Here is a 24,745-nt window from a genome sequence, read left to right on the forward strand (position 1 = left end):
CAGTTGGGGGTGAGATCGGACGGAGGATGGGGGAGTTTTCTCCCGGTTTTGGCGCTTCTCGCTCTAACGCGCTGAAAATATGACAATGATTTTTTTTAAAAATATATCTGTCGGGAATAATTTCTCATAACTCTGGACTTAAGTCTGGACTTTCGAGACAGATTAAAACGAAGTGTCTGAGAGGGTGGATCTTTCCTGCTAGAGCGTTTTAAACCGGTCATGTGACTTGGACGCACCGGCGCGTCCGTCGACTCTGAAGAGTTAAATGTTAGCTAGCATTTTGGTATTTGTAGCTAACATTAAGCTGCTTTTAGCTTGTGGTTTGCTGTATCTAACTTCAAGGGAGAGTTTTGCTACTTAGCTTTAACAACTCAGTTTCTGCTTCTTCAGCAAATTTCTTCAATGTAAATTCCTGTCATACTGCTTTGTCTGGTTCGTTTACGATCCCATTCCGTTGACCTCTTGTGTTTTTTGTGGATTTTTTTCTCCTTCAATCTAGATTCTGGCATGGCTGCACCTTCATTGGCTCTCACCTCATCAGTTGCTGCTTCTACAACCAATTCTAATTATGCAAATTCCATGTGGGGGCCAAGCTCAGGCAGCCAGGCCACCTCTCAAGGCAGGGAGAAGGTCATTGTCGACGGCAATGACCTAGAGGAGTGGCCGAGTATACCTGGCAGTGATGGAGGGAACAGCGGCAACAACGCAATGCCTGTGAATAGCGTCAGTGCCTCTGGCAACCAGTCTTCACCCACTTCATCTTTCTCTTTGCCCAATGAATGTATGCAGTCATCCAACAGTGTGGCGTGGGGAACGACTGCCTCCCAGGGTCATCTTGGAGGAGGTACTGCAGTAGCTGCTGCTGGATCTCTGCTACAACAGCCCTCCTCACTTTCCAAAGCCTCCACTGTGCCAGGGAGCCATGATGCCAGTGGCCCTATTGATAGTAGCAGTGGGATTCCAGGTGCCAACTTCAATCCAAATGCCAACCCTTCAGCATGGCCTGCCCTGGTGCAGCAGGATGACCCCGATGCTGCAGGGGAAGACGGTCTGACTTCCTTTCATCACCAGGGCTCCGGAGGGTCTGCCATCAACTCTGCTTCCTTGGGGCTGGGAGGCGGGGCAGCCGGGGTGCTGGGGAATCACCCATCTATATCTGTGAATCAGTCAAATGCCCATCAGCACCAACTTCACCAAATGCAATCCAGAGACATGGGAGGAAGGAAATGGGACAGTGAATCAGCGGGACCAAAAATTGCAGGGGGGGAAGTGATTGGGGGAGGAATGGACCATGGTGTGGGGAGAAGCGGGATAAGTGCAGGAGACCCCAGCCATGGCACCTCATGGAGAGGCCAGCCTTCCTTCCCTGCTGCTTACTCCAACACGGGTGCCTCAAGTATTGATGGATGGGAAGGCGGAGGAAGCGGGGGATTAGGAGCTCCGGAGGGGGATAAAGAGACTTCAGGTTGGGGATATCAAAGTTCCACTAGTGGAGTTAATGCTTGGGGCAATGCTGAGAAGGGGGGCAATGGTGCTCAGACGTCCGCGGCATCTCAGGGAGGGTGGGGGTTATCAGGAGTTGGAGGCGATAAAGGAGTTTCTGGGAGTGATTGGGGTGGGAGCTCTGCTGGCATCGGTGGGGCAAATTCAGGAGCTGACGAAATGGGGATCTGCAGTAGTAATAGCAGCAGCAGTGGAGGAAGCACAGCAGGCAATCCCCCTGCCACTTCCTCCTCCTCTTCAACAGCCACCACCACAACTAGAGCCTGGGACAATCAGAAAGGAGAAGGTGAAACAGGAGAGTGGGGCGATGGATTAGGAGGACAAGGAGCACGAGGAGGGTCTTCATCTAGCGGTGGAAATTCCAGGAGTGACAGTCGGTCCAATAATAATAACAATAATCGTCTTCGCCGACAGGCACCAACAACTGAAGCTGCCTTACAGAACCTGCTGAATCGGCCTGATCTCGACCCTCGAGTCCTGTCCAACTCAGGCTGGGGCCAAACACAAATCCGACAAAACACCACCTGGGATACTGATGTTTATGCAGGACACAACAAAAGTGGCCTTTCGTCAGCGCCATCGAAACATACACCTTCTCTTAGTGGTCCTTCTCAGTATTTCAGTGGCCCTAGGACCCTAAGCACTGATTCTGTGGGTCCAGGGGTCAGTCCCTCCCTGCTTCCTTCTGCTGGGTCTTCTGGAGAGGGCTGGGAGAACAGCAGCAACAGCAGCAGCAGTGGGGCCTCTTTGTCTGGGAGAGGGCCACCACCTACGTGCACCAACATGAAGAATCTCGGCGTCTCACAATCTGGGCCAGTGACCACGACTGCTCCTGGGATGGGGACGGGGGTAGTGTCTGGGCCTAGCCAGCAGGCAAACGCTACAGGCTGGGTTGCTGGCAGGGATGACCCTGATGCCAAGGACTGGGGGAATGAGGAATGGAAAGGCAATAATAGAGGAGACAAGGGAGGAGGATGGGGTGATATTGGGAAGCAAAATGACTCTGTTAATGGAGGCTGGGGAGAAAGCCAGCCAGAGAAAGGGACCGGGGGCTGGAAGGAAATGGGAGGGAAGGGCGAAGGAAGCGGGTGGGGAGCAGAAATGAAGGTTGGCACGAGTAAGAACTGGTTACATCAAGAGTCCAAATCGAGCAACAAGGGGGGCACTTGGGATGATGAGAGAAGGAATGGTGGACATTCAGGTGGGGCTTCAGGTGTAGGTGTTTGGGGGAGCTGGGATGACAGTGCGCCTCGGAGGACCTGGGGACCAGGGGGTACTGGGGGAGGAGCCGGTGGAGGAGTCGTCGATGGAGTTGGAGGCGCGGGGTCTAAACCTCATCATAGTTGGAGTGGAGGAAGCAAAATGCACCAGATGCCAAACAGCCAGTCGGGTTCCGTCTCAGGCCCGCAGGCACAACTGCAACAGCAACAATCACAGCCCCGCAATCAGCATCCACAGCTGCAGCAAGCGTTGGACCAAGGGGCTATGCAAGGGGGCGCTGGGAGGAAGCTCGTCTCTCAAGCCCAGACACAGAACCAAAGCTCAGGCTGGACCTCGGGACCTATACCCAGTGTTTCTGGAGGAGGTGGCAGTGGATCTGAACCAAGCGGCTGGGATGAACCCTCACCACAGTCCATAAGCCGGAAGAGTGAAATAGATGATGGAACATCAGCATGGGGAGACCCAACTCATTACAATTACAAACCAGTCAACCTGTGGGATAAAAACAGTGGATCTGCTGGCCAGCAGCCACATGGGCAGGGTCAGTCCCAGCCCCAGCCCCAGCCCCAGCAGCAGCAGCAGCAGCAACAACAACAACAAAGACCTCCTGTGCAGCAGCAACCTAGCAGGCAGCCTGCAGGACTCGGGGGTAGCAGAGACTTCAACACTGCTCAAGGATCTGCAAAACCTTCTGTTATTGGTAATACGTTAGTTTGTGAATTCTATTATAGTTGGGTTTTTAAGTTTTGAGAGAGATTTTAATTCAGTTTTTCATCATAAAATTGATATATAAAATGTCTTAAAGATGCTAATGCATGCCACAAACTCTAAATTGTAGGAGTATCAGAAAACAGAAATGTAGGAGGAAAATGTGTGCTGAAAGTTAGTTTGATTTGGTTGTACGCTGGTGTCACCCAGGACAGGGTAAATCCATGTCCTGGATGACTGAGTTGAACATATTTTTTGGATGATTTGATTGCCTCTATGGTTGTGGACCAGATGCTTTAACTTTGAATCAGTGTTTGTAAGACCACTTTGTGCCAAGGGCTCACTTTGTCCATGTTTGCGTGCAGATCCATCAGGCTGGGGGAGCACTTCTTCATCAAGTCCGACAGTAGACAATGGCACAGCCGCCTGGGGTAAACCAAGTGATGCCCCCGCTGGCTGGGGAGACAACAATGATGTTGGAGGGAAGACAACATGCTGGGGAAATCCTCCACCAAACTCAGCCAGATCTGGTTAGAAAATCAATTGAAAACTAAGGCAAAAATGGTTTCAAAAAATGGGCTAAAAACTAGTTTGAAAGACATGACTATAAAACTGAATTTACATATTTTTAATGATTTGAACAAAATGATTAAATGTTTTGTTTTAGTGAGAGTAATGGTTATATATGTGACACCTTTTGCCCTGCAGGGTCAAAGTCTATGCAAGATGGCTGGGGGGAAAAGGAAAACTCAGTGGCAGCCTCGCGTCACTCGAGCTGGGAGGATGAAGAGGACGGAGGAGGGATGTGGAACAGCGCCGGCTCCCAGGGAAGCAGCTCGTCTTGGGGACAGGGAAGCAACGGAGGCTGGGGCCAAAACCAAACTTTAAAGAAGCCCAGCAACAAGGTGTGTGACCAGAAGATAAAAATACTTGTAGTGAAGTGCAAAATCACAAAGAAAGACTTTGAGAAATGAGTCCTGCATCCTTTCTCAGGGCTCTCTGAAGGCAGGTGGAGGAGATTCATGGCTGAGCCCCATCAACAGACAGTTCTCTAACATGGGAATACTGGTATGACTGGGTGTTTTATTTAATTTATTTATTTATTGTATTTCACAGATTGCTGGAGTTTCCACACAGGTCAGAATAGACCTTTTTATTAAGTGATGATTGTGGCCTTTTCTGCTGCACAGAATGATGAGCCCAGTGGCCCAAACATCGACCTGGGCCCAGCTTCTCTTCAGGACAAGAAGATGGAGGCGGAGAAAAGAAGGATGGGAATGAATGATTACAACGGTGACATGAGGAAAGTAGGAAGAGGAGGAGGAGGAGGAGGAGGAAGTGGAGGGGGAGTGATTTATCGCCCTCCTGTGTCCAAAGAGGCGGGACCAGGGGATGCCGGGTCTTACTATGACAGGGTAATGCCTCATTTTGCTCTTCTTCATCTTTTGTCTTTGTCTACATGTTGTGTTTTATCACTACTTATATTCTCTTGTGATTCTACTCTTTCCTCTCCCCCTTTTTTCTCCATCATCCCTTTCATTTTTCACCACTATTCAATTTGGTCTTCCAATGGCTGTCAGGACGGCTGCCTTGGGGAGGCAGATTCTTGCTCTCTGTACTCACCACCCACTGTCTACAAGCCCCATACCCTCTTCAACCACTCTGTCCCCTTTAGACAAGTAAGATACCCACTCCTCTTGTTCCTGTCCTGCTGTTTTTTCCTCCAGATATTTCTCTTTTTCCAAGACATTCATATATGCTCCATAACCTTCTTCATCACTGATGTCACGTTCTGTTTAGTCACGTTTTTATGTATGTATATCTAAAGTAATGTGCCCTGTTAATGCTTTTGTTTTGTTTTTGGTTTTTTTTTGTCTTTGAATGCAGGGTGGTCACAGTATATTTGGCAACACAGGAGGAATGAGCCACTCGAGACATCAACCAAGTGTCCCGCCGATGAATCAGTCCCCAGGGATGCGAGCACAAGTGCCTCATCAGTTCCTGCCACCTCAGGTACAGGCACACCAAAGAGCTGTCAGAGAACGTCAGGGACAAGATGGTAGATCCACACAGGGCTAGAAAGCTAAGAAGCTGCACCGGTTTGTCGTAACATGTTGCGTTTCTGTCTTTGTGTCTCCAGGTACAAGGCTCTGTGCTGAAGCAGATGCCACCTTCCAGCGGTAGCGTGGGGGGCATCAGTGGCGTGGGGGGCGCCAGTGGAGTGGGGGGCGTCAGTGCCGTGGGAGGGATGGCAGGAGTCGGTGGCGGTGTGTTTCCTCTGCAGCTGTCCCCCCAGCAAATCGCCATGCTCAACTTCTACCCACCTCAGATCCAGTTTCAGCTGGTGAGAAGCAGCACCGTACATCTCTGAAAACCGCTGCAAGACCTCTTTACAAGTCTGCGGAGTCCATAAACATGAATGGAAGACATAAACTTTTATTTAGCTGTTTGGAAATGTTTTCAAACAGAACTTTGTACTTATCAAACGGATGTTCAGACAAAATAGGGATTTATCTCCATCTGATTTAAACTGCCTAATAATTTTCATGTGTTAAGTGGAAAGCTCATTACTGGTTTGGAAAAAAGCAAAATGAGTTTTAATATATAACACTGTCTCTCTCCTTCCTTTGTATTTATTTTTTTTAGGCTTGTCAGCTCCTACTGCAGCAACAGCAGCCTCCGCAGCAACAGCAAATGCTGCAAAACCAGAGGAAGTTCCCGCCTAACGTTCGGCAGCAGGCTGACCCTCAACAGGTACACACAGACACGCACGTGATGCTGTCGATAGCCCTTCGCTTCCCGCCGCACCGCCTCGTGACATTTTGTTGCGTCTCCTCAGCTGGCCAGGATCATGGCAGTGCTCCAGCAGCAGAGGCAGCTTCAGCAGGTCGGAAGTTTAGGTGGCACCTCCAAACTCTCCCCCTCCCACCAGGGCGGCGTGGGTCCCAAACTGCCCGGGGCTGAAACTCTGCCCCACCCAGGCCTGGCTGGATCAGTGGCCGACATGCAGCAGAAAACTCTGGGATCGTACTCTGGTAAGTGACAGTTTCTAGACTGCTTTATAGAACAACGACCCGCTGATTATCGCTCGCTGCTGAAGGGAGAAGCAGTGATGATGGGTGTGTGTTCGTTTGTGGGACAAAATGTCTTATGAACCAGCAGACGAATTTGAATGAAACTCTTAGTAATAATGGATGAATATCTATAACTGATTAACTTTTAGAGTCAGTCCTATTTAAGATGGCCGCAGCTTAGGGACTTTTGGCAAACACAAAAATGGCTTACAGATATTGAGCTAAAATTTGGTGTGGTAGTAGCTGAGAGTCATCCTCAACACATGCTGCAGATTACGGCAATTTGCAATATGTGACTGTGGCGACCATCTTGAGTTAAACTCTTGAAAGGCGGGGCTTTCTTTTAAGGAATGCTAGGCCTTTAATTTTGTTTGCATGTGAATGTCAGACAAACATGCTGTTTAAAATACTTATTTAAAACTAATTAAATTGTTATATATCTGGGAACAGTTGAGATAAGCTAAGAATAAAAAAAATACAGTTTTAATCACAGCATTGCTTTACTGACCAATTAAATCAGGAGGAAGATAACGCTACATATTCCTTTAAGTGTCAGATGGTGTTTTAGACCCAGATCTAAATCGATGAGCTGGTGACCCAAAATGACTGATTTTAATTTTCACTGTTGACTCAAAATCCTTTCTTTTTTTCTGTGATATGAAAACATCATCAATCCCTCAATCGGTCAGCACACCATAGCTAAGTGCTAATTCACACTATCAATAATACAGCCTCTATGTAGATATTTTTACTGGGTATAGATCTGCTTGTTACATTGGTAAGTCAGAGGAAGCAGAAGAGCGACAGGAGGACACAAAAAGACAACACAGATTATTTAGAGGACTTCCTGCAGCACATTTTAGGGCTCAGCTGTATTAGTTCCAGCTGCCTCCTGAACAGGTGAGACAACAAAGCTCAGATTTCTGTGTGAGGTCCAGAAAGATGGATTAAAACGAAATGCATTATCTGCTAAAATGATCAGGCTGTTATTTGTCATGCATATGGTTACAAATGAATAAATGATATAACAATCTAGCAGTATTTGTTTTTTAAATTTGACTCTGCTGCATTTTATTTTAAACTGAGGTCTCAAAGGAAACAAAAACATGATTCTTTACATATGGTTCTGAAAACAAAACGATAATACTAAAAAGAATGTTAAGGGGCTATAAAGAAGGTGTTCTGTAATCATTTTTTTAGGTTTTATTTGTTTTAATTCGTCTTTCCAAAAAATTGGAGAATATTATTTGTAGGGTTGATGTGACAATAAGAAGTGTCTCTGTGCTTTTCTAATTTTTTAGTTTAAAGATTTTATTACGAACACACAACAAGTGCTGTATTCTATTAATTACAGTTCTTACAGAAAAATCTGAATCGGCTGAAAATGATTTTGGCAAGTCAGAGCTTTATAAAAATCAGAAATCGGAACTGACCTAAAACAAACCTGATTGGTTCATCTCTAGTTTTTTGAGCACATCCGTCACATGAAGCTGGAACAGCTTCTTTGTTTATATTCAGTTTTATACGTCAGAGAAAGCTCTCTGCACCACTCGTTTAACAACAAAGATGAATAAAAACCTGTCAGCCATAACCACACTGATTGTAGTGTTTCTCTGATGGTCTGTAGTCTCATATTTGCAGAAACATTTCCTCGAAGTACACGACTGTATTGCAAGTCTTTGGATTTGAATAACAACCTTTTATAAATGCAGTGTTTTCACTTTGGTGCTTTAAAATCGATGACCCACAATGCATCTTAACAGCGGAGCTTTAGTTTCTACGTTTGTTTGGAGCATTTTTGTTTTAAGGTCAAACTGTGAACTGTTTACAAAATTAAAAGAATTGTTGTTGTGTGTAATTAGTGTTAGAATAATCTCTGTTTTGTTTGTTTTCGCCGAGCAGGATTTGGTTCTGGCGTGAACGTCACAGGTCTGGACCTCGGCGGCTCTATCGTCGGGGGGCCTGGCGCCATAAAGGACCTGGGAGCTCAGCAGTCCCGGTTCAAGTGGATGATGGAGGGAAACTGCTCTCTGGATACTTCCTCTCCTGAAAATGTCTACCACAAAAATGGTGAGAAGTTAGTCAGTTTTAGTTTTAAATGACAGCTGTGTCAGGGAGAGTTTTGACGTAAAGGCGACTCATCAACCATTTGGTGTTAATCTCCCAGGTCTGGTAACCCCCATAAAGATGCCCGGGAGCTCTCCCTACTCCCAGTACGACATGATGGTTGGAGACGGGTCAAGTGACAACTGGCATCGGACCCCTGGCAACAAAATGGTTGCCAAACCAACCAACACACCAAGCTGGCCACCTGGTTAGTGACGGTTCCTAAAAGGTCGACTTCAACTAGATCTGGGTGGTGCAACCTAAAACTATTTGGGGACTTTATCCCAACATACCAAAGCAACTAAGTGACATTAATCAGCACGATATGAGAACGCACCTGATTAACAGCAGCCTGTTAATTAAATGCCTTTTTTTAATTGGAGAACAGTTATTATAAGCTACTTAAGATTAAAACAAATACAGCACAAATTGTGACCAGGAGTTTGATCAAATGATCAATGTTAAAGGATAAATGTCGGCTGTTAGAAATAAACTTTGACACAGACTACAAGCCTGAGGTGCTGGAACCAGAACAGCTCTCCGTTTGATGGCGTCAGTAGTACAGTGGTAGCATGTCGTGCCTAAAAGTCTGAGTAGTTTTGATGGTGATGAGCAAGCTTTTAAAAATTCCCTAAATCAGGGACACTCTCTTTCCTAAATCCCTCAATAAGCAACGGAGCGATCACTGTTTTTCTTCTGAAACAAGTCATTCGTCTGATTATTTACCATCTCTGAGTTCGCCGTATGTTTTGTCTTCTGAAACTGCAGTTACTTTCTCCTGATGGATGTTTTTTCTGGATGGGAGGGGGAGGTCGGTAGGGAGGCAGAGTGAGCTATGATGCATTAGAAGTGTGTGGGGAAAAGCTAAATTCCAAGTAATTTAGATGAAGATGACTTTATAGTTGTTAAATGGCCAGTTGCATGCTAGACAATCCAAGCAGGTTTAAATTGGGATTAAATCAAATATTTTGTTCTCAGATTCCCTTACTAGAGTATTTGTGAAAGATTAAACGAAGTCACTGTGTCGTTTCTGCCGCAGAGTTCCAGCCTGGTGTTCCATGGAAGGGAATCGATCGAGTTGATCCCGAGTCTGACCCCTACATGACCCCAGGGAGCATGATGGGAAATGCAGTGTCCCCCAGTCTCAACGACACAGAGCACCAGTTGTTACAAGATAATACTGGTACGCAGCTACGTGATTGTATTGTATTAGTACAGCAATATGTAGTGGTTGGTAACGTAAATAGTCTTTTGTTTTTTTTTTTTTTTTTTATGATTTTGTTCAACACAAAATATTTCAGCTTTTTTAGGTTTAGATTTTACTTTTGCATGTAATCACGGTGTGTAGTCTTTTTGGAAAGATGCATTTATTGTGTCAGTGTCAAAAAAAAAAGAAGTTTGTGTCAGTAAAATGGAGCTGGGTTTCTGTTCTCTTGTTTGCAGATTCCACCCCTTCCCTGAACACCTTGCTGCCTTCACCCTGTGCCTGGCCCTACAGTGCCTCAGAAAGCCCCCTCAACAATGCACACAACTCAGGTGACTGACTGTCGACCTGTTGTTTGATTTAAGCTCCTGTTTCTCACTCGTCGTGTGTGTGTGTGTGTGTTCTGGACATCATTTTGATTGATTTTCTAAAGATAGGTACCGTATTTTCCGGACTATAAGGCGCACTTAAAAGCCTTCAATTTTCTCGAAAAATGACAGTGCGCCTTATAATCCGGAGTGCCTTATATATGTAAGAAGTCGTGATGTTTTAGTACGACTTTGGTAAACTACAAAGCCGCACTGCTCGCAGCATTAAGGCTCAGTTATAGACGAGCAGGACTCTGTACGTGGACCTGAGCGAGCGGTGGAGGCGTTTATACTTGACGCTTACGTCAGTGCAGTATACTCCGAAAAGACGGGGCTGTTTTGTTTCGTTGAATGCGCCTTGTATATGACAAAAGTTCGAAAATGGACCATTCATTGACAGTGTGTCTTCTAGTGCGGAAAATAAGGTAATGAAATATTTTGCGTTTGTATTGGTATTAAACAGCAGGACTCAGCGAAACAATTTGCATTTGATGGTCTACTTTTATTAATTAAGGAAGCTAAAGAATGAGCACAAAGCACCCTTATTACTATTTGGCATTTAATGTTCTGTTTCCATCACAGTTTTTGATTCACTACTCCTCCCACATCTTAAAAAAACACAAAAATATATTAAAATGCACAAACTCTTCTTATTCCCACCCAGTTGATGAGCTTATATTATTACAGAAGTAAGTCTCATAGTGTTTTTGGGTTTCAGAGAAGAAAGTTGACGTATGTTAGAGTTTCAAGCAGCAGCTACATCTACTGTTAATGTTTACTATAACATCCATCTTCTTTTCATCCCTTTTTTTTTTTCCTCTCTACAGCAAAGTACACAGACTACAAGACCAGCTGGCCCCCAGAGCCCATCGGACACAAGTCTTGGAAAGCCAGTCGTTTCAGCAGCCAGGCCCAGTTGTCCCGGCCTCCGCCCGGCCTCGCCAGTCAAAAGCAGCCAACGTCACCTTCTCTTTGGTCGGGGGGAGCGCCTCGACTGGCTGGCCGGGGCTGGGGAGGCGGCTCCAGCAACACAGGTAATGCTCGGGTTCGCTTCGTTGCGGTTTCTTCCGAGATGTTTCATTCGATTTATCGAACCGTTCGGCAAATTCAAGCAACCACAGAAGTCGAAGCAAACTGCTATTAAATACAGTAGTGAACTTTTGATTTTTTAACAGCTGTTTTCGTTTTAATTTACGGGAGCAAACGAGCCTTGGTTACAGCAGCTGACAACAGTTTCTTCTAGAGGCTGAAAGTGGAAACTAATTTTCTTCTCTCTGACAGGCTCAACCTGGAGTGACGGTAGCTCTCGGGAAAGCTGTTGGTTGGTGCTTAGTAACCTCACACCACAGGTACACTGGGACCCTTTTTACAATTTGTTTTAATGTTGATGATACTTAAAAATAATAATATCCAGATCTTTTAGAAATAAAATAAAAAAAAAAACCTGACAAAACCAGGGGAGATAAATGGTCTGAGTTTCTCATCTCGGCCCTCTGCTGCGTCTCTAAATAAGCTGTTGGTTTTGTATTTGCCCCGCAGATCGATGGCTCGACTCTGAGGACCATCTGCCTGCAGCACGGGCCCTTGCTGACCTTTCACCTCGGCCTTACCCAGGGCACCGCTCTGATTCGCTATAACTCTAAACAGGAGGCCGCCAAGGCTCAGAGCGCCCTTCACATGTAAGGACCGGACGGCTGCTGGAACACAAACCTTACCGTGTCACTCGGCGTCCAACACGTCACAGACAAGCAGACTGCTTAAAGACAGGAAGTGGCTTTTTGAGCTTTTTCCTAAGGCCAGCAGATGTAAAGCTTAATATCAGAAGTTATTGTTTGTTTAACATTTGTAGGATTAAATATTACACCTTTTATTTGTTTGATCCATTTATAACCCAACTAGGTTATTATAGAATTAGTTCTGTACTAAATTGCTTTACATGAACATATTTTAACTTCAAAAGTGATGCCAAGTGGGTTCCTGCTTTTGGACACAACCAAGCTGTGGTATTATTTGTCACAATATGTTAAAATAAAATATATTTAGCTCATTTTGAAGTGTGCTTCTGTACACAGGGTTAATATAGATGCAGATAGCTTTTGATAGACTTCAGTTGAGAGAAATTTTTTTTTTTTTTTTTTTTTTGTCAGGACTGATGAGCGAACAGCTGGTCAGCTTATATTCTTGCAGAAAGTGCTACAGCTGGCTGCTGCTGCTATGTGCAAATAGCCACAGAATTCAGAAGTAGCAGAATGGTCTTTTAAGACGTGGCTGTGTTCAGACTGGCCGTTAAGTCAGAAGCTTTTAATCATTTTTGCACAAAATTGTTGAAACATCCTTTTAACGTTTGCCAATACTGTCAGAATTTGGGATTTGCATGTGTTCAGTCGACCTTTAAACGCTTGTAGACAGTTCTTGGCGTGACGGATTTGTTTGTTTTTGTTTTGTTTCAGGTGTGTTCTGGGTAACACCACCATCCTGGCAGAGTTTGTGAGTGAGGAGGACGTGGGACGCTACATTGCACATTTAGGAGGAGCAGGGAGCGAAGGAACCTCAGCTGGCTCTGCAGGCTTAGAACCCACAGCACCCTCCGGCGTCGGGTCGAGCAGTAACGGGGGGAGCTGCGAGAGGAGCGGAGCTGGAAGCAGTGGCGCTGGGGGAGGAGGAGGAGGAGGTGGCGGGGAGGGTGCGTCCACGGTTGGAGGAGCCATGTCTTCCAGCTCGGGGTGGCAAAGTCTGGACGGCACAGACGGCCCATCAGACCATGCCGCCCCCCAGGGGCCCGGGCTCGGGATCTTCAGCCAGTGGAGCAGCAACGGGACCGGAGCTGGGGGCGCGGCGGAGGCCGGACGGCAGGGCCTCTGGGGGGGGATGAGCGGGGCCGGCTACCCCAGCACCAGCCTCTGGGGTTCTCCGGCGCTGGAGGACCGCCACCAGATGGGCAGCCCCGCCTCCCTGCTGCCGGGGGACCTGCTGGGCGGGGGGGCCGACTCCATCTGAAGGCGCCGTGTCACAAACGGCACGCTCCGCATTTCTTTTACAAATACAGGTGAACCGAAGCTGCGTCCAACATGGAGACACTTAACTACATGAACACTCGTACCAAACGCCACATGAAACTGCTCCACTTTAAATGAAGACAACAGCAAAACTTGAACTGGGTGGAGGGGGAAGGTGAAACCGGTCAACCTTTTAGGACTTTAGCTCTTTTTACTTCAGATCCCATCAGCATCCAGAGACCCAATCACTCAGGCATGTACTGTAGACAGGCTCAGCCAGAGTCGCACACGTCCGCACGGTTAGCTGTTGCTGTTTTTAGCGTGCCACATTCTTTTTTTTTTTTTTTTTTTTTTCCCTTTCCTGATCGCTAATTCAGTGGTTTATTCTCATAATTCGGACTTGCAGACTGAGCCCTCATACGACTGGCCGGCATATTTGTACGTTACGGTTTTTTTTTGTTGTTGTTGTTTTTGTTTTGGGAAGCTTGAGATTGAAACAGATCTGCAGGGAAAGGCTGAGGAGGGAAATTCGTAGGAGATTTGGGACGGTGTTTACACTACTGAGTAAAGGACGAAGAAGCTGCAGAGAAACACGGCTGGTCGGTGCTGACGTCTTGTTGGAAACTCGCCATCACAATGGGACCCAGGGTATTAAAAAAAAACAACAAAACAAAACGCCATTAGCCAATCTTGCACTATATGCCTCTGGGTTAGTTTTTTGACTCACCCCTTTCAAACCCCTCTTCTTTTTTTCTTTTTTTTGTTTTGTTTAAACCGAGCGTGGACAAGCGAGGACCTTCCAGGACATTTAAACGTTGCAGCAGCGGCGCCCTGCCACGTCAGCAGCGTCACTCCCTCTCATCAGCTCTTCACTGCTCTTATATTTGACTCTTATCTCCCCGTCGGTGCGTCGGTTAGACATTCTTTAAACAATATGTGAAACTAAGTGGATTGTCTCCCTCCCCCTTATTATTATTTTATTTTTTTAGTCCTTTAAACACTGACCTCAGTTATTGTTTCCGGAGGAGTCCCGTTGGTTATATATGGTCATGATGTAGCTATGACTCGCCCTCCTGCCTGCCTGCCTGCCTGTGTGTGCATGACAAGAGCAACAGACCCCAAACAGAGGACGCCGCTGCCGCCAAGACGACCGTTATATCAAGAGCGTGCGCGCGTTACCGCTACTACGTTGAATGTTTTTTTTTTTATTTAGTTCTCTTGTCCAGGAGAGATTCGTGAGTGCGTTTTTCTTTCATACTCGTGTGCGTGTTCGTGTGCTTGCTTTTGAACACTTTGCCGGTTCTGGTCAGGGGGAAGTAAATGAACAGCGGCTCGATGCCACGGCACGTTCGGATAATGTGATGGCTAAAAAAAGAAGAAAAAAAAAGTTCAAGTTCAAAAACATCGGCACTATTGCGTATGTCTCTTAAGTTGTGATTTATTTTTTTTTTGTTTCCGTCTAATGCAATAAGAGCGTAATGTTTTGTTTTTAAGACGAAGCAGACAACCAAAGGCACCCGCGGAAAGGTGCTGCGTCCTCCCCACACCAAGCTGAGCTGGAACAGTGTTTTACAGACACGTTAAAGACATTACCTGTTATGTTTTACTGTTTTTTTTTCCTTTCTTTCTTTCTTTTTTGTTATTATTCATTGATTTAAATTAAGTCGGTCTTTATTATCACTCCTGTTCAGGAAGTTTTCATTTATATCAGATGTTACAAAAAAAAAGAAAAGAAAAAAAAGGAGATAATTTAAAGCAGAAAAGAACAAGATAATAAAGGTTGAGTTGAAGTCTGGTCTTTTGATTCCTCTGTGCCTCTTGTTTGCTCTACGACTTCATTCAAGGCGTGTTTTAATAACACCTGTGGACACCTCGACTGCTAGGTTCAGTTTTGTGGGAGAATATTTTGCGTTTTTTTTTTTTTTCAAAAATGAATAAAAAGACTGAATATTTGGACTTGCAGCTGAGTCAACCTGATTTGAACAGTAGCTTATTTTTCTCCATTCACCTGCATGTAGGACATAAGTATATATATTTATATATAAATAAATGAAGATCTGGGAGTTGGCGGTTAAGTCACACGACTTTAGGATGGGAAGATCAGGGGTTTGAGGGCTCAGATCCCAGTGCCTACCTTGGTTCCATACGGAACAAGAGGCATAAAAATGATGAACGTCTCCTGGATTACCATGGTTGTTGAGTAACCAGGATGTTGTGATGAGAAATGGGCATTCACAGACAAGGGCAGAGAACCAAGCAGCTGGAATAGTGTACATATAGTGTTTTGTTGTTGTTTTTTGCTTTTAGCTAGTGTCTTGCTTATTTTCGCTACAACTAAAGCTTTAAGCTTCTTTTAGCAAATTTTAGCGAAGTCATTCATGCTAGCTCTTCAGTTCCTACTCTGCAGTCCTGTCCTCCTGTCTAATTAGCAGTGATGACAGACACAGGTGTGTGGTTGCCATGGTGACCCTAATGAGCCAACGGCAGCAGCTGGGACCTTTCTTTTCATCTCGGTTTTCGCCACGCCCCCTTACACAGTTTATGCATCAAAATGTGGACATTTTTTTTCCGTTTTTACAGCATAAAGATCACTGTTGGTGTTTCTAGGGACAGCCGACGAATGTTGGTGACACGGAGCCCGCAGGAGTGACATGTTCGGCGACAGAAAAGAAAAAAGAAAAGTGTGGGTTATGCGAGCTTTAAAAAGGAGGGGGGGGGGGCGGTGGTTTCATTCATGCCTCCAGCGAGCAGCGGTGTGACCCTTTAAGACAATCCGGGCATCTCGGCAGGTCTGCGGATGACATCATTGTTCCTGTCGGCGGTGTGGACCGGGGAGGACTGGGTGTGAGGGCGGGAGGAAACACGAGCGCAAGGAATTAAAACAAAACAAAATACGCTAAGAGTCGTCGTCGGGTGCGCTGCGGTTGTGAAGGGGATTTATTATTTTTTTTATTATTTATTTGTAGTTAGGAGGAAGGCGAGGAGGAGGAGGCGGAGGCGGGTCACGGATCTCCGAGGTGATGAGCCGTCCCGAACCGCGGAGACACGCCGCTGTCCATGATCCTGAGTGAGGGGACGGAGGCATCACAGGGCCGGTGAGGAGAGGGAGGTGTGTGTGTGTGTGTGTGTGATCATGTTGGTCCGACAAACAGGAGTTGTGGAGGGCGCGGCTTTATGATGTCCGGCTGCAGCTCCTGGAATATCTGGGCCAATTATAATAGTAACAATAATAATAATAATACCAATAAAAGCATCGTACCCGTGTTTCCTTTTTGCTGCAGTTTGCTGAAAACACAAGCAGTGGAAACACGACCAAATTAAAGGCCCAGCGTTCCTTATAGGAATGCATATCGCCCGCCGCCTTTCAGGCCATCCGATGATCTCTGTGGTCTTTTTTGGGTCAAACCTTGTGACTGATTTTACGCACAGTCTTCTAGAGATCTGTTCGAGCTTAAGGCATGTGACGAGGACGACTCTCAGCTACCACCACACCAAGTTTCAGCTCAACATCTCTAAAGTTGGCTGAGTTGTAGCCATTGTTTGTGTAGCTAGGCTGATTGGCTGTGGCGGCCATCTTTTATCGAGTTGACTCCAAAAGGCAATGAGCTGTAGACGTATATCCAGTGACGACTTCCTGAGAGTTTTGTTCAAATCCATCCAGTGGTTCATGAGATATTTTGCTAACAGACAAACTGTGTTGATGCCAACAGGTAGTGGCAGAGTTTTAGGCAAAAAAAAGTAGCGCAACCTGTAGCCTTTAGAGTATGTGTTGAGGGCAACTCTCAGCTACAACCACACTAAATTGTAGCTCAATATCTGTACAATTGACTGAGTTGTAGCCATTTTTTTGGTGTTGATTAGCTGTGGTGGCCATCTTTTATCCAGCTGACCCCAAAGGTTAATGAGTTGTAGATGTTCACCCGTTGGTTGGTTACTTTCTAATAGCTTCATTAAAATCTGCCCTCTGGTTCAAAAGATATTTTGCTAACAGACAGACAGAGCTGACTGCAATCGTTAATGGCAAAGTTTTGAGAACAAATCTTGCTCGAACAGCTGTTGCTCAGAGTATGTGTTGGGAATCAGTCTCAGCTACTACCACGCCACATCTCAGGTCAATATCTGTACAACTGACTGAATTGTAGCCGTCTTACTGTTTGTTAAAGTTGCTTAGCTGTGGCAACCATCTTGAATGAAGGCGACTCCAAAGGTCAATCAGCTGTAGACGAACATCCAGTGTCTACCTTCTGAGAGTTTCAGTAAAATCCGTCCAGTGGTTCGTGAGATATTTCGCTAAGAGACAGTGTGTGTGGGTCGCCCATAAACGGGCAACGTGTTACGGAGCTAATTTGAAGTCCTCATTTCACGGCTGTGCAGATTTGTAAAGCTGGGAGAATGTGACTCAGAGCCTTCAGTCAGAAATTGGGAGTTTATGCAAATGACTTTGACACAGATTACTTTGAAGTGCTTTGGGAAGAGTGTGTGAGGTGCTGCTCCACCCCACCCCCCTCACACACACACACACACACACACACTCATGTTATGCAATGACACCCTCTGCTACTTCCAAATGCGTCCAGATGTGATTGTTGCTTCCTCTGCGTGTGTGTGGAGACAGGAGTGTGGTGCTGCTGCTGCTGGTTCAGTCACAGATCTGCTGATTCAGAGTTTTGCTTTGGTTAATCGTGTGGACGCTTATTCTCTCTTCTTCTTTGCCGCCTCGCTCCTCCTGCTGTTACAGCCGTTAAAATGACGGGGCGCTCGGCTCGTCCGGGACATTTTGGCTGCAGCGTTTGGGTTTTGTGACTTTTACACACATATTGTGATTTCATTAATTCCTTCATGAGCCTTCTTCTCTTTGACATCTTGAATTTTATCTTCTTATGCTACTTGTACCTTTTAGCTTGCATTTAGTTACTTTTAGCTCGTATCTTACTGCATAACTCTTTTAACTAGCATTTTGCTGGTCTTAGCTTTTAGCTACCGATTGGCTTCTTTTACATAGAAATTTGCTTCTTTTAGCTCATGTTTTGCCACTTTTACTTATTTAGCTAGTATTTTTCTCCTTTTCCCTTTTTAACTAGAATTTTGCTACTTTCCCTTTTTAGCTAGCATTTGGCCAATTTTACCTTTTTAGCTAGTGCTTTTACCTTTTTATAGCTAGCATTTTGTTACTTTTGTATAGCATTTTCTTTGTTTTGGCTTTGTTTGTCACTTTTAGGCTATCAGCTAATGTTGTGCTTGTTTTAGCTTTAACCCAGTTTCGGCTGCTTCAGCAGGTCTCTTCAGCTGTCAGAAAGGCTCATTCCTCCAGTCTGCCTCTGCCTCCCAACTCCTCTCTTCCTGGCGTCTGGTTTTAGTTTCTTTCATGACACAGCAGCCTGCAGGGCTCGTAGTTTTTTTTTTTTTTTTTTTTTTTTTGTTAGTCTGCATCTTTGCACCACAGTGTCCTTTTCCTGTATTGATCACCACTGATTGATGAGTGTGTGTGTGTGTGTGTGTGTGTGTAACTCTCCAGCAAGTTGAAACGCACAGGAGAAATGGAGTTGCGCGTGGGGAACAAATACCGCCTCGGGAGGAAGATAGGGAGCGGATCCTTCGGAGATATTTACCTTGGTGAGAACGAAAAGCCTTTTTGTTTGTTTGTTTTGGTTTACTTTAAATGCTCTCATCTGTGCCTCCCGTCAGGTTCCAACATCGCTACAGGAGAGGAAGTAGCCATCAAACTGGAATGTGTCAAGACCAAACACCCACAGCTCCACATCGAGAGCAAGTTCTACAAAATGATGCAGGGCGGACGTAAGACACGCAGAGCGACGCCGTCACAGTGTCAGATTTGAGCCGCGCAAGCCCGCGCAGGCCCCGCACACCTGGGGAAAAATAAACACACAGGCTAACACGAATTAGAGCTCATTCCGCAACGTGGAGCAAATAAAACAAAAGGAGCGAAGATTGCCGTGGCCTCACGTGCCAGAGTTCTAAACTGAGATAAGACATGTTTGGGTCAAGCGTTGACACTAACGTTACGCTGAATCTTGCTCAGTTTGGTAAAGTTGTTAAAAATGATTCATGTGCTTCGACGCCAAACTTTAACTCTGTGTCTGTAACGTTATTGTGTCGGCTAATGTTGATTCGTGGTGTTGACAGTGTAAACGCCGTTACGTCTGCTGTATGTAGAGTATGGTGAACAGTGTCGATGGCCGACCCCTGATCCGTCTCCTGATTCCCCCGTTTCCTCCCTCCCCCGCAGTGGGCATCCCGCTTATTAAGTGGTGCGGGGCGGAGGGAGACTACAACGTCATGGTGATGGAGCTGCTGGGCCCCAGTTTGGAGGACTTGTTCAACTTCTGCTCCCGCAAGTTCAGCCTGAAAACCGTCCTGCTGCTGGCTGATCAGATGGTAAAACCAAACTCTTCGCGTCACCATATTTGTCATCATCTTGCGTGCGAGGCGCTTGGTTTGCTCCAAACGTGCTGCTGTGCATTATGGGTACAGTGGTCTCATCTGCCCGACGGATTCGGGATTCATTCAAGTGCAGCCCGACAAACCTAATTCATGCTGCCACATTCTTCTTTTAGAGAGAGAGAAGAGGCTTTTTCCTTGGTAACCCTTCCAAACAAGCCATACTTTCCTGTCGTGAACTTTGACCTCTAACGTGCTAACTGAGGCCCGTAGAGTCGGAGATGGAGCTAATGATTAATTATTGATGATTTAATGGTTGAACAGACAAAGGGAGCATTTGTAAACAATGGTAATCAGAATCTACTTGGTGATTAAATTTACCTGGGTGTCCAAATTGTTATAGTTTTTGGTAAAAGGATAAATCTGTTTTTAGACTTAAACCAATCAGATCGTTCTAAATGAGATGACGTCTCTTGACATTTGTTGAACATCTAAAATACATTAAAAATAAGACGCCTCTGGTGATCCAATCTAATCAAACTGTAATAAAAAAAAATCCTAATTGCTGGCTTACCCCCCTTCCCCACAGATCAGTAGGATCGAATACATCCACTCGAAGAACTTCATCCACAGAGACGTGAAGCCCGATAACTTCCTGATGGGGCTCGGGAAGAAGGGCAACCTGGTCTACATCATCGACTTCGGCCTGGCCAAGAAGTACCGCGACGCCCGAACGCACCAGCACATCCCCTACCGCGAAAACAAGAACCTCACCGGCACCGCGCGCTACGCCTCCATCAACACCCACCTGGGCATCGGTGAGGCGGCCCGGGGCCTCCGCGGGCCCTCAAATGTTACCTCCACCCCACCCCCTTTTCATTTTCTGTTTTTTTTTTTTTTGTTGTTTTTTTCTCCACAGAGCAGTCGAGAAGAGACGACCTGGAGTCTCTGGGTTACGTTCTTATGTACTTCAACCTGGGTTCTCTGCCGTGGCAGGGGCTCAAAGCTGCGACCAAGAGGCAGAAGTACGAGCGTATCAGCGAAAAGAAAATGTCCACCCCCATCGAGGTGCTCTGCAAAGGATACCCTTGTGCGTGAGAAGTTGCATGGAAGTTTTTGTGAATTTTTGTTTTTGCAAACGCAGCCATCCCTTATTGGACGCACATTTTACCCTTCACCTTTCCGTTTCCTTTCTCAGCTGAGTTTTCTCTTTACATGAACCTGTGCCGCTCCCTGCGATTCGACGACAAGCCCGACTATTCGTATCTGAGGCTACTCTTCAGGAACCTGTTCCACCGACAGGGCTTCTCCTACGACTACGTCTTCGACTGGAACATGCTGAAGTTTGTGAGTGCCGTGTTCTTGCGACTGCAGCTGGCGCCGCAAACGTTATATAGCTTCGCTCCACACGCGGTCAGCTTTTTAACTTAGTTAGCATTCCCGTTGTTTTATGTCTTACAAGTCAATAAGGACAAAATTAGCCATCAACACTATGAAGGGATTTCTGTCTTAAATCTGCACAGGGTCAAAGGTCAGACGGGGCTCGTGTTCTCCATAGAACATTGGTCCTAACTAGTTATATTGCAAGACTTGTATTTTTTTTTTGTGGTCTCGCTGCTCATCTTGGTGTCACTGTCCCGCTGCGTGACCCACATTGGGCCAAGCTTCAGCCGTCACACAGATGGCCTCATATACGACTCTAGAAGACTGGTTTAGACGGGAGAAACCGGAGGCGTTCGAGTGTCTCGGATCCTCGCTGATGAGTAGGGGTCGAACGGCGCGGGAGGTTCACAGCCAGATTGGGACGGCGTCTGCAGTCACTGTGGCGAGAAGAGCCCAGAAGCTAAAGGCAGAGCTCCCCGATTCACCAGTCCACCTGCGTCGCAGCCCTCACCTATAGTCATGAGATAATTACTGCAGATACAGGCGGCTGGACTCACCCTTAGGGGAGGAGTTCAACTATTCAGTAGGAGCTTAGAGTCGCTGCTCCTCCACATTAAAAGGAGCCGGTTGAGTTGGTCTGGCCTTCCAAGGTAGGTGTTTCAGGACTTGCTGGAGACACCATATCTCACAGCTGGACTAGAAATTCCTCTAGATGAGCTGGGGAAAGGAAAGGGAGGTTTGAAGAGCTCTGCTTAAGATGGATAGATGGATGAGATTATGGTCAACTCAGTGGCTACAAGGTTTTCAAGTCCTCAGGCTGCCAAAATCATCAGCCGTCCACCATCAGTCTTTACAGCTGTCATGTCAGCTTTGTACCTGTAAGTCCTGTAAGTTGTTTTTTTTTTTTTTTTTTGCACTTTATGCTCCACTTTACTTTCAGGCAGATGCAACTTCAAGTGAAAGCCACACTACAGTTTTATTTATTTATTTTTTAGAAAACAAACCAGTCTTGTTTCAAGCAAACTACGACCTCAGCGACCATTTCTGTGCCCTCTGTTTCAGGGGGCCAGCAGGTCGGCAGAGGACGGGGAGCGAGAGCGAAGGGACGGGAAAGAAGGCGAGGAGCGAGCAGGCGCCGGCCAAAAAGGAGCCGGCGGTCGAGCGTTGCCCCACGGCCCGAACGCCCCGGCGGCCAACAGAGTCAGGAACGAGCCGGAGGCCGCGCCTTCCAACCCGGCCACGCGCGGCGCTCAGCCGTCAGGTGAGGGGAAAAAGGCCGTCTGATTATCACCCAGCGCCGAGTCAAAGGCTTGTCTCTGAGGCGTCTCGTCCCGGCCACGTGTGCAGGAAACCACTCGCCCCAGGCGGGCAGGGCGGAGCGGGCCGAGCGAGAGAGGAAGGTGGCCATGAGGCTTCACCGTGGCGCGCCCGCCAACATCTCATCCTCTGACCTCAACGCACGTCTCGACCAATCGCGCATCAACGCATCACAGGTAGGAAAAATCTACGCGTTGACATTTTATTTTAATATTCACACCTTTTAGTAATTATTACCTGGGCGTTATTATACAGTGGATTAGAAAAGTAAAACTTTTTTATTGTAAAATAAACTAGAATTTTGACTAAGTTAATAAAATGATAAATAACCTTCTATTCTTTTTAACAAACCTTACAGAAAGCTGACATTGTGTGAGAATGAAAGAATATGTCGTAGTTTCAGCATCTGAGTTACTTTAAGGCCCTTATTTTCTCTCAACACGCAGGTCAATGTGCCGTTTGAACATCTGGCAAAGTGAGTTTCCCCTTCAGTGGTCTGCAGGTGAGTGGCAGGTATGGACACACACACACACACCCACACACACAGAGCAGTCTGAAAGCTCCCCATTTATTTTGTTTGCAATGACCACAGAGAAAACAGTTTGTTTTTTTTGCGTTTGTTAATTTACGGTAACTGTAAAAAGCTGCTCCAGTCGTCAGTTTTTATCATCTAGTCCTAGTATATAGAATTAAATTCTTTAAAAAAACATAAAAGAACAGTTTTTTTTTCTTTTTCTTTCTAATTTTAAAAATTCATGTCAGTCTAGTAGAAATGAACTCTAGCTGTTTAATAAATATGTATTCCTGTTTAAAATATAGCAGTTTGTTCCTGTGTTACAGAGTTGGGATGGTTTAGTTTTTATGAAACTTCCCGAGGCAAGGCTCACCACCTCTTCTGGTTTAAAGGGATACTTTGACTATTTTCAAACGGAGTTCTGTGGAAAAGTTCTGAATAAAGAACATCTTACCTGTAGTAGATGGCTCTTTGAATGACAGCTTGAAGGAACAGAGGTTCACTTTGACAGGTCTGACAAGTTAACGGCTAATCCAAATCCAACCGAGACCAAAGTGAATTGCTGGTGTCCTAAAGTGGCTACAGTCTTCAAACTTTCATAGCGGTTCATACAAACACCATTTCAGTGCCCTTTATACCTCCTGTTAATTTCAAAATATAGAGTTCTTTACATGGAAATATGGTTATGTTCTCAATCTTATTGTAGATCGGGGCACTTCCAGCAGGAAAATCCTTTTTTCCCCTGGAATAACAGGGATATAAAATCGACTGTGGTGTAAAATATTAAATATTTCGTTTATCATTGTTTGTCAATACAGTCGAAGCAGACCCACTTTCAAAGTGGATTGTGCCATCTTAAAATAACTCCAGTCTTCAAAATGTCCTAATGGTTCATGCAAATGTTATTATTTAAACCTTTACGGCCTCATCAGTTTTGCTTTACGTGAACATTTTTGGTAGAAATATTTTGAAATTCCTGCCAGAAGTGACCTCAGAAGGGCTCCAGTTCGCCACCGCTGCCGCTATTAGTGCTTAGATTTCCACACAAACATGTCAGGCGAAACTGATGGAGGTGCAGCGGTCTATGAAATGGCGTTCACATGGTTCGCTTTGAAATTTTTCTTTTTAAGATTGGGAGTGTTTTTAGACGGCATCAATTTGCTTTGGTCTTGGCTGCGTTCCGACCAGTCATTAGCTCATCAGTCCTGTCCGAGTTACTGTATTTTCTGGGCTATAAGGCTCACTTGAAAGCCTTCAATTATCTCAAAAAACGACAGTGCGCTTTGTAATCCGGAGCGCTTTATATATGTGAGAAGTCGTGACGTTTTAGTACAACTTTGGTTAAACTACAAAGCCACGCCGCTCGCAGCATTAAGGCTCAGTTATAGTTGAGCAGGGCTGACCTGAGCGAGCGCTGGAGGCGTTTATACTTGACGCTTATGTCGGTGTGGTATCCTTCTGTGAGTTTTGAACAGTTTGATTGTCTCTGTGATCTCTCATAGAGAGATCATATAAATGCTGATACAGGCAAACCAGCTCTGCTAGAGCAGCGAAATCGTCCATTTTGAATGGAGCACACCGCGCACAGTCCACGCAAAGTTACAAAAATTGGGAGGTGCGCCTTATAGTCCAGTGTGCTTTATATATGACAAAAGTTCACAAATGGACCGTTCATTGTGAGTGCATCTTATAATCCAGTGCGCCCTATAGTGCGGAAAATACGGTAAACTCTGTTCCTCCGAACTGAGGCCTCTCAGCTCATTAGATATTAATCATTCCACAGAACCGCACTTCGAAATGGCCGAACTATCCCTTTAACGTTTTATTATAAACTGACCGAACCTTTGAGTGTCAGACTGAAGCTCTCAGCCCTGTAACTAACTCAAAAACCTAACATTTCTCCTCGTTCTCTTGTCCCGGGATTCAGCAGCTGACGGGCATCACCCCCCCCC

The 24,745-nt window shown here is 45.8% G+C and overlaps 2 protein-coding genes across 6 annotated transcripts in view; both read left to right on the forward strand.

The window, feature by feature from the left end:
- The window catches only part of tnrc6b (trinucleotide repeat containing adaptor 6B), a 21,999-nt gene extending 7,024 nt beyond the window's left edge, over positions 1-14,975 (forward strand). The window contains exons 6-23 of one of the 2 annotated variants that reach the window (XM_025005895.2): positions 500-3,424; positions 3,798-3,962; positions 4,141-4,337; positions 4,426-4,500; positions 4,623-4,847; positions 5,013-5,111; positions 5,320-5,445; positions 5,573-5,776; positions 6,079-6,186; positions 6,272-6,467; positions 8,409-8,576; positions 8,674-8,820; positions 9,652-9,795; positions 10,056-10,148; positions 11,012-11,218; positions 11,466-11,533; positions 11,724-11,863; positions 12,635-14,975. In XM_025005895.2, the coding sequence (XP_024861663.1) occupies positions 500-3,424; positions 3,798-3,962; positions 4,141-4,337; positions 4,426-4,500; positions 4,623-4,847; positions 5,013-5,111; positions 5,320-5,445; positions 5,573-5,776; positions 6,079-6,186; positions 6,272-6,467; positions 8,409-8,576; positions 8,674-8,820; positions 9,652-9,795; positions 10,056-10,148; positions 11,012-11,218; positions 11,466-11,533; positions 11,724-11,863; positions 12,635-13,181 (5,834 nt within the window). In that variant the 3' untranslated portion in view covers positions 13,182-14,975. The remainder of the gene's footprint in view (positions 1-499; positions 3,425-3,797; positions 3,963-4,140; positions 4,338-4,425; positions 4,501-4,622; positions 4,848-5,012; positions 5,112-5,319; positions 5,446-5,572; positions 5,777-6,078; positions 6,187-6,271; positions 6,468-8,408; positions 8,577-8,673; positions 8,821-9,651; positions 9,796-10,055; positions 10,149-11,011; positions 11,219-11,465; positions 11,534-11,723; positions 11,864-12,634) is intronic. The other variant, XM_025005896.2, reaches the window with a different exon arrangement.
- A 231-nt stretch (positions 14,976-15,206) lies between these two features.
- On the forward strand, positions 15,207-24,745 carry csnk1e (casein kinase 1, epsilon). 4 transcript variants are annotated; one of them, XM_017416167.3, is made up of 12 exons: positions 15,207-15,863; positions 16,147-16,275; positions 18,696-18,793; positions 18,866-18,976; positions 19,428-19,576; positions 20,169-20,397; positions 20,499-20,669; positions 20,778-20,926; positions 22,025-22,223; positions 22,310-22,455; positions 22,726-22,792; positions 24,721-24,745. In XM_017416167.3, exons 2-11 carry the CDS (start codon positions 16,238-16,240, stop codon positions 22,756-22,758), a joined length of 1,323 nt encoding a protein of 440 aa, XP_017271656.1. In that variant the 5' UTR covers positions 15,207-15,863; positions 16,147-16,237; the 3' UTR covers positions 22,759-22,792; positions 24,721-24,745. The 4 variants fall into 4 exon arrangements, with proteins under 4 accessions (XP_017271656.1, XP_017271655.1, XP_024861665.1 ...); XM_017416166.3 differs by having other exon boundaries at positions 15,211-15,863; positions 22,726-22,781; XM_025005897.2 differs by lacking the exon at positions 16,147-16,275 and having other exon boundaries at positions 15,211-15,863; positions 22,726-22,781.

Source organism: Kryptolebias marmoratus, linkage group LG17 (genome assembly GCF_001649575.2).
Source record: "Kryptolebias marmoratus isolate JLee-2015 linkage group LG17, ASM164957v2, whole genome shotgun sequence".
Classification (NCBI taxonomy): domain Eukaryota; kingdom Metazoa; phylum Chordata; class Actinopteri; order Cyprinodontiformes; family Rivulidae; genus Kryptolebias; species Kryptolebias marmoratus.

Bases quoted from the DNA above. Each gene is read 5' to 3' on its own strand.
- csnk1e (XM_017416167.3), top strand. From the start codon at position 16,238: ATGATCCTGAGTGAGGGGACGGAGGCATCACAGGGCCG. The intron at 20,927-22,024 runs GTGAGTGCCGTG...CCTCTGTTTCAG, and splicing joins ACTGGAACATGCTGAAGTTT to GGGGCCAGCAGGTCGGCAGA. The intron at 22,224-22,309 runs GTGAGGGGAAAA...CCACGTGTGCAG, and splicing joins GCGCGGCGCTCAGCCGTCAG to GAAACCACTCGCCCCAGGCG.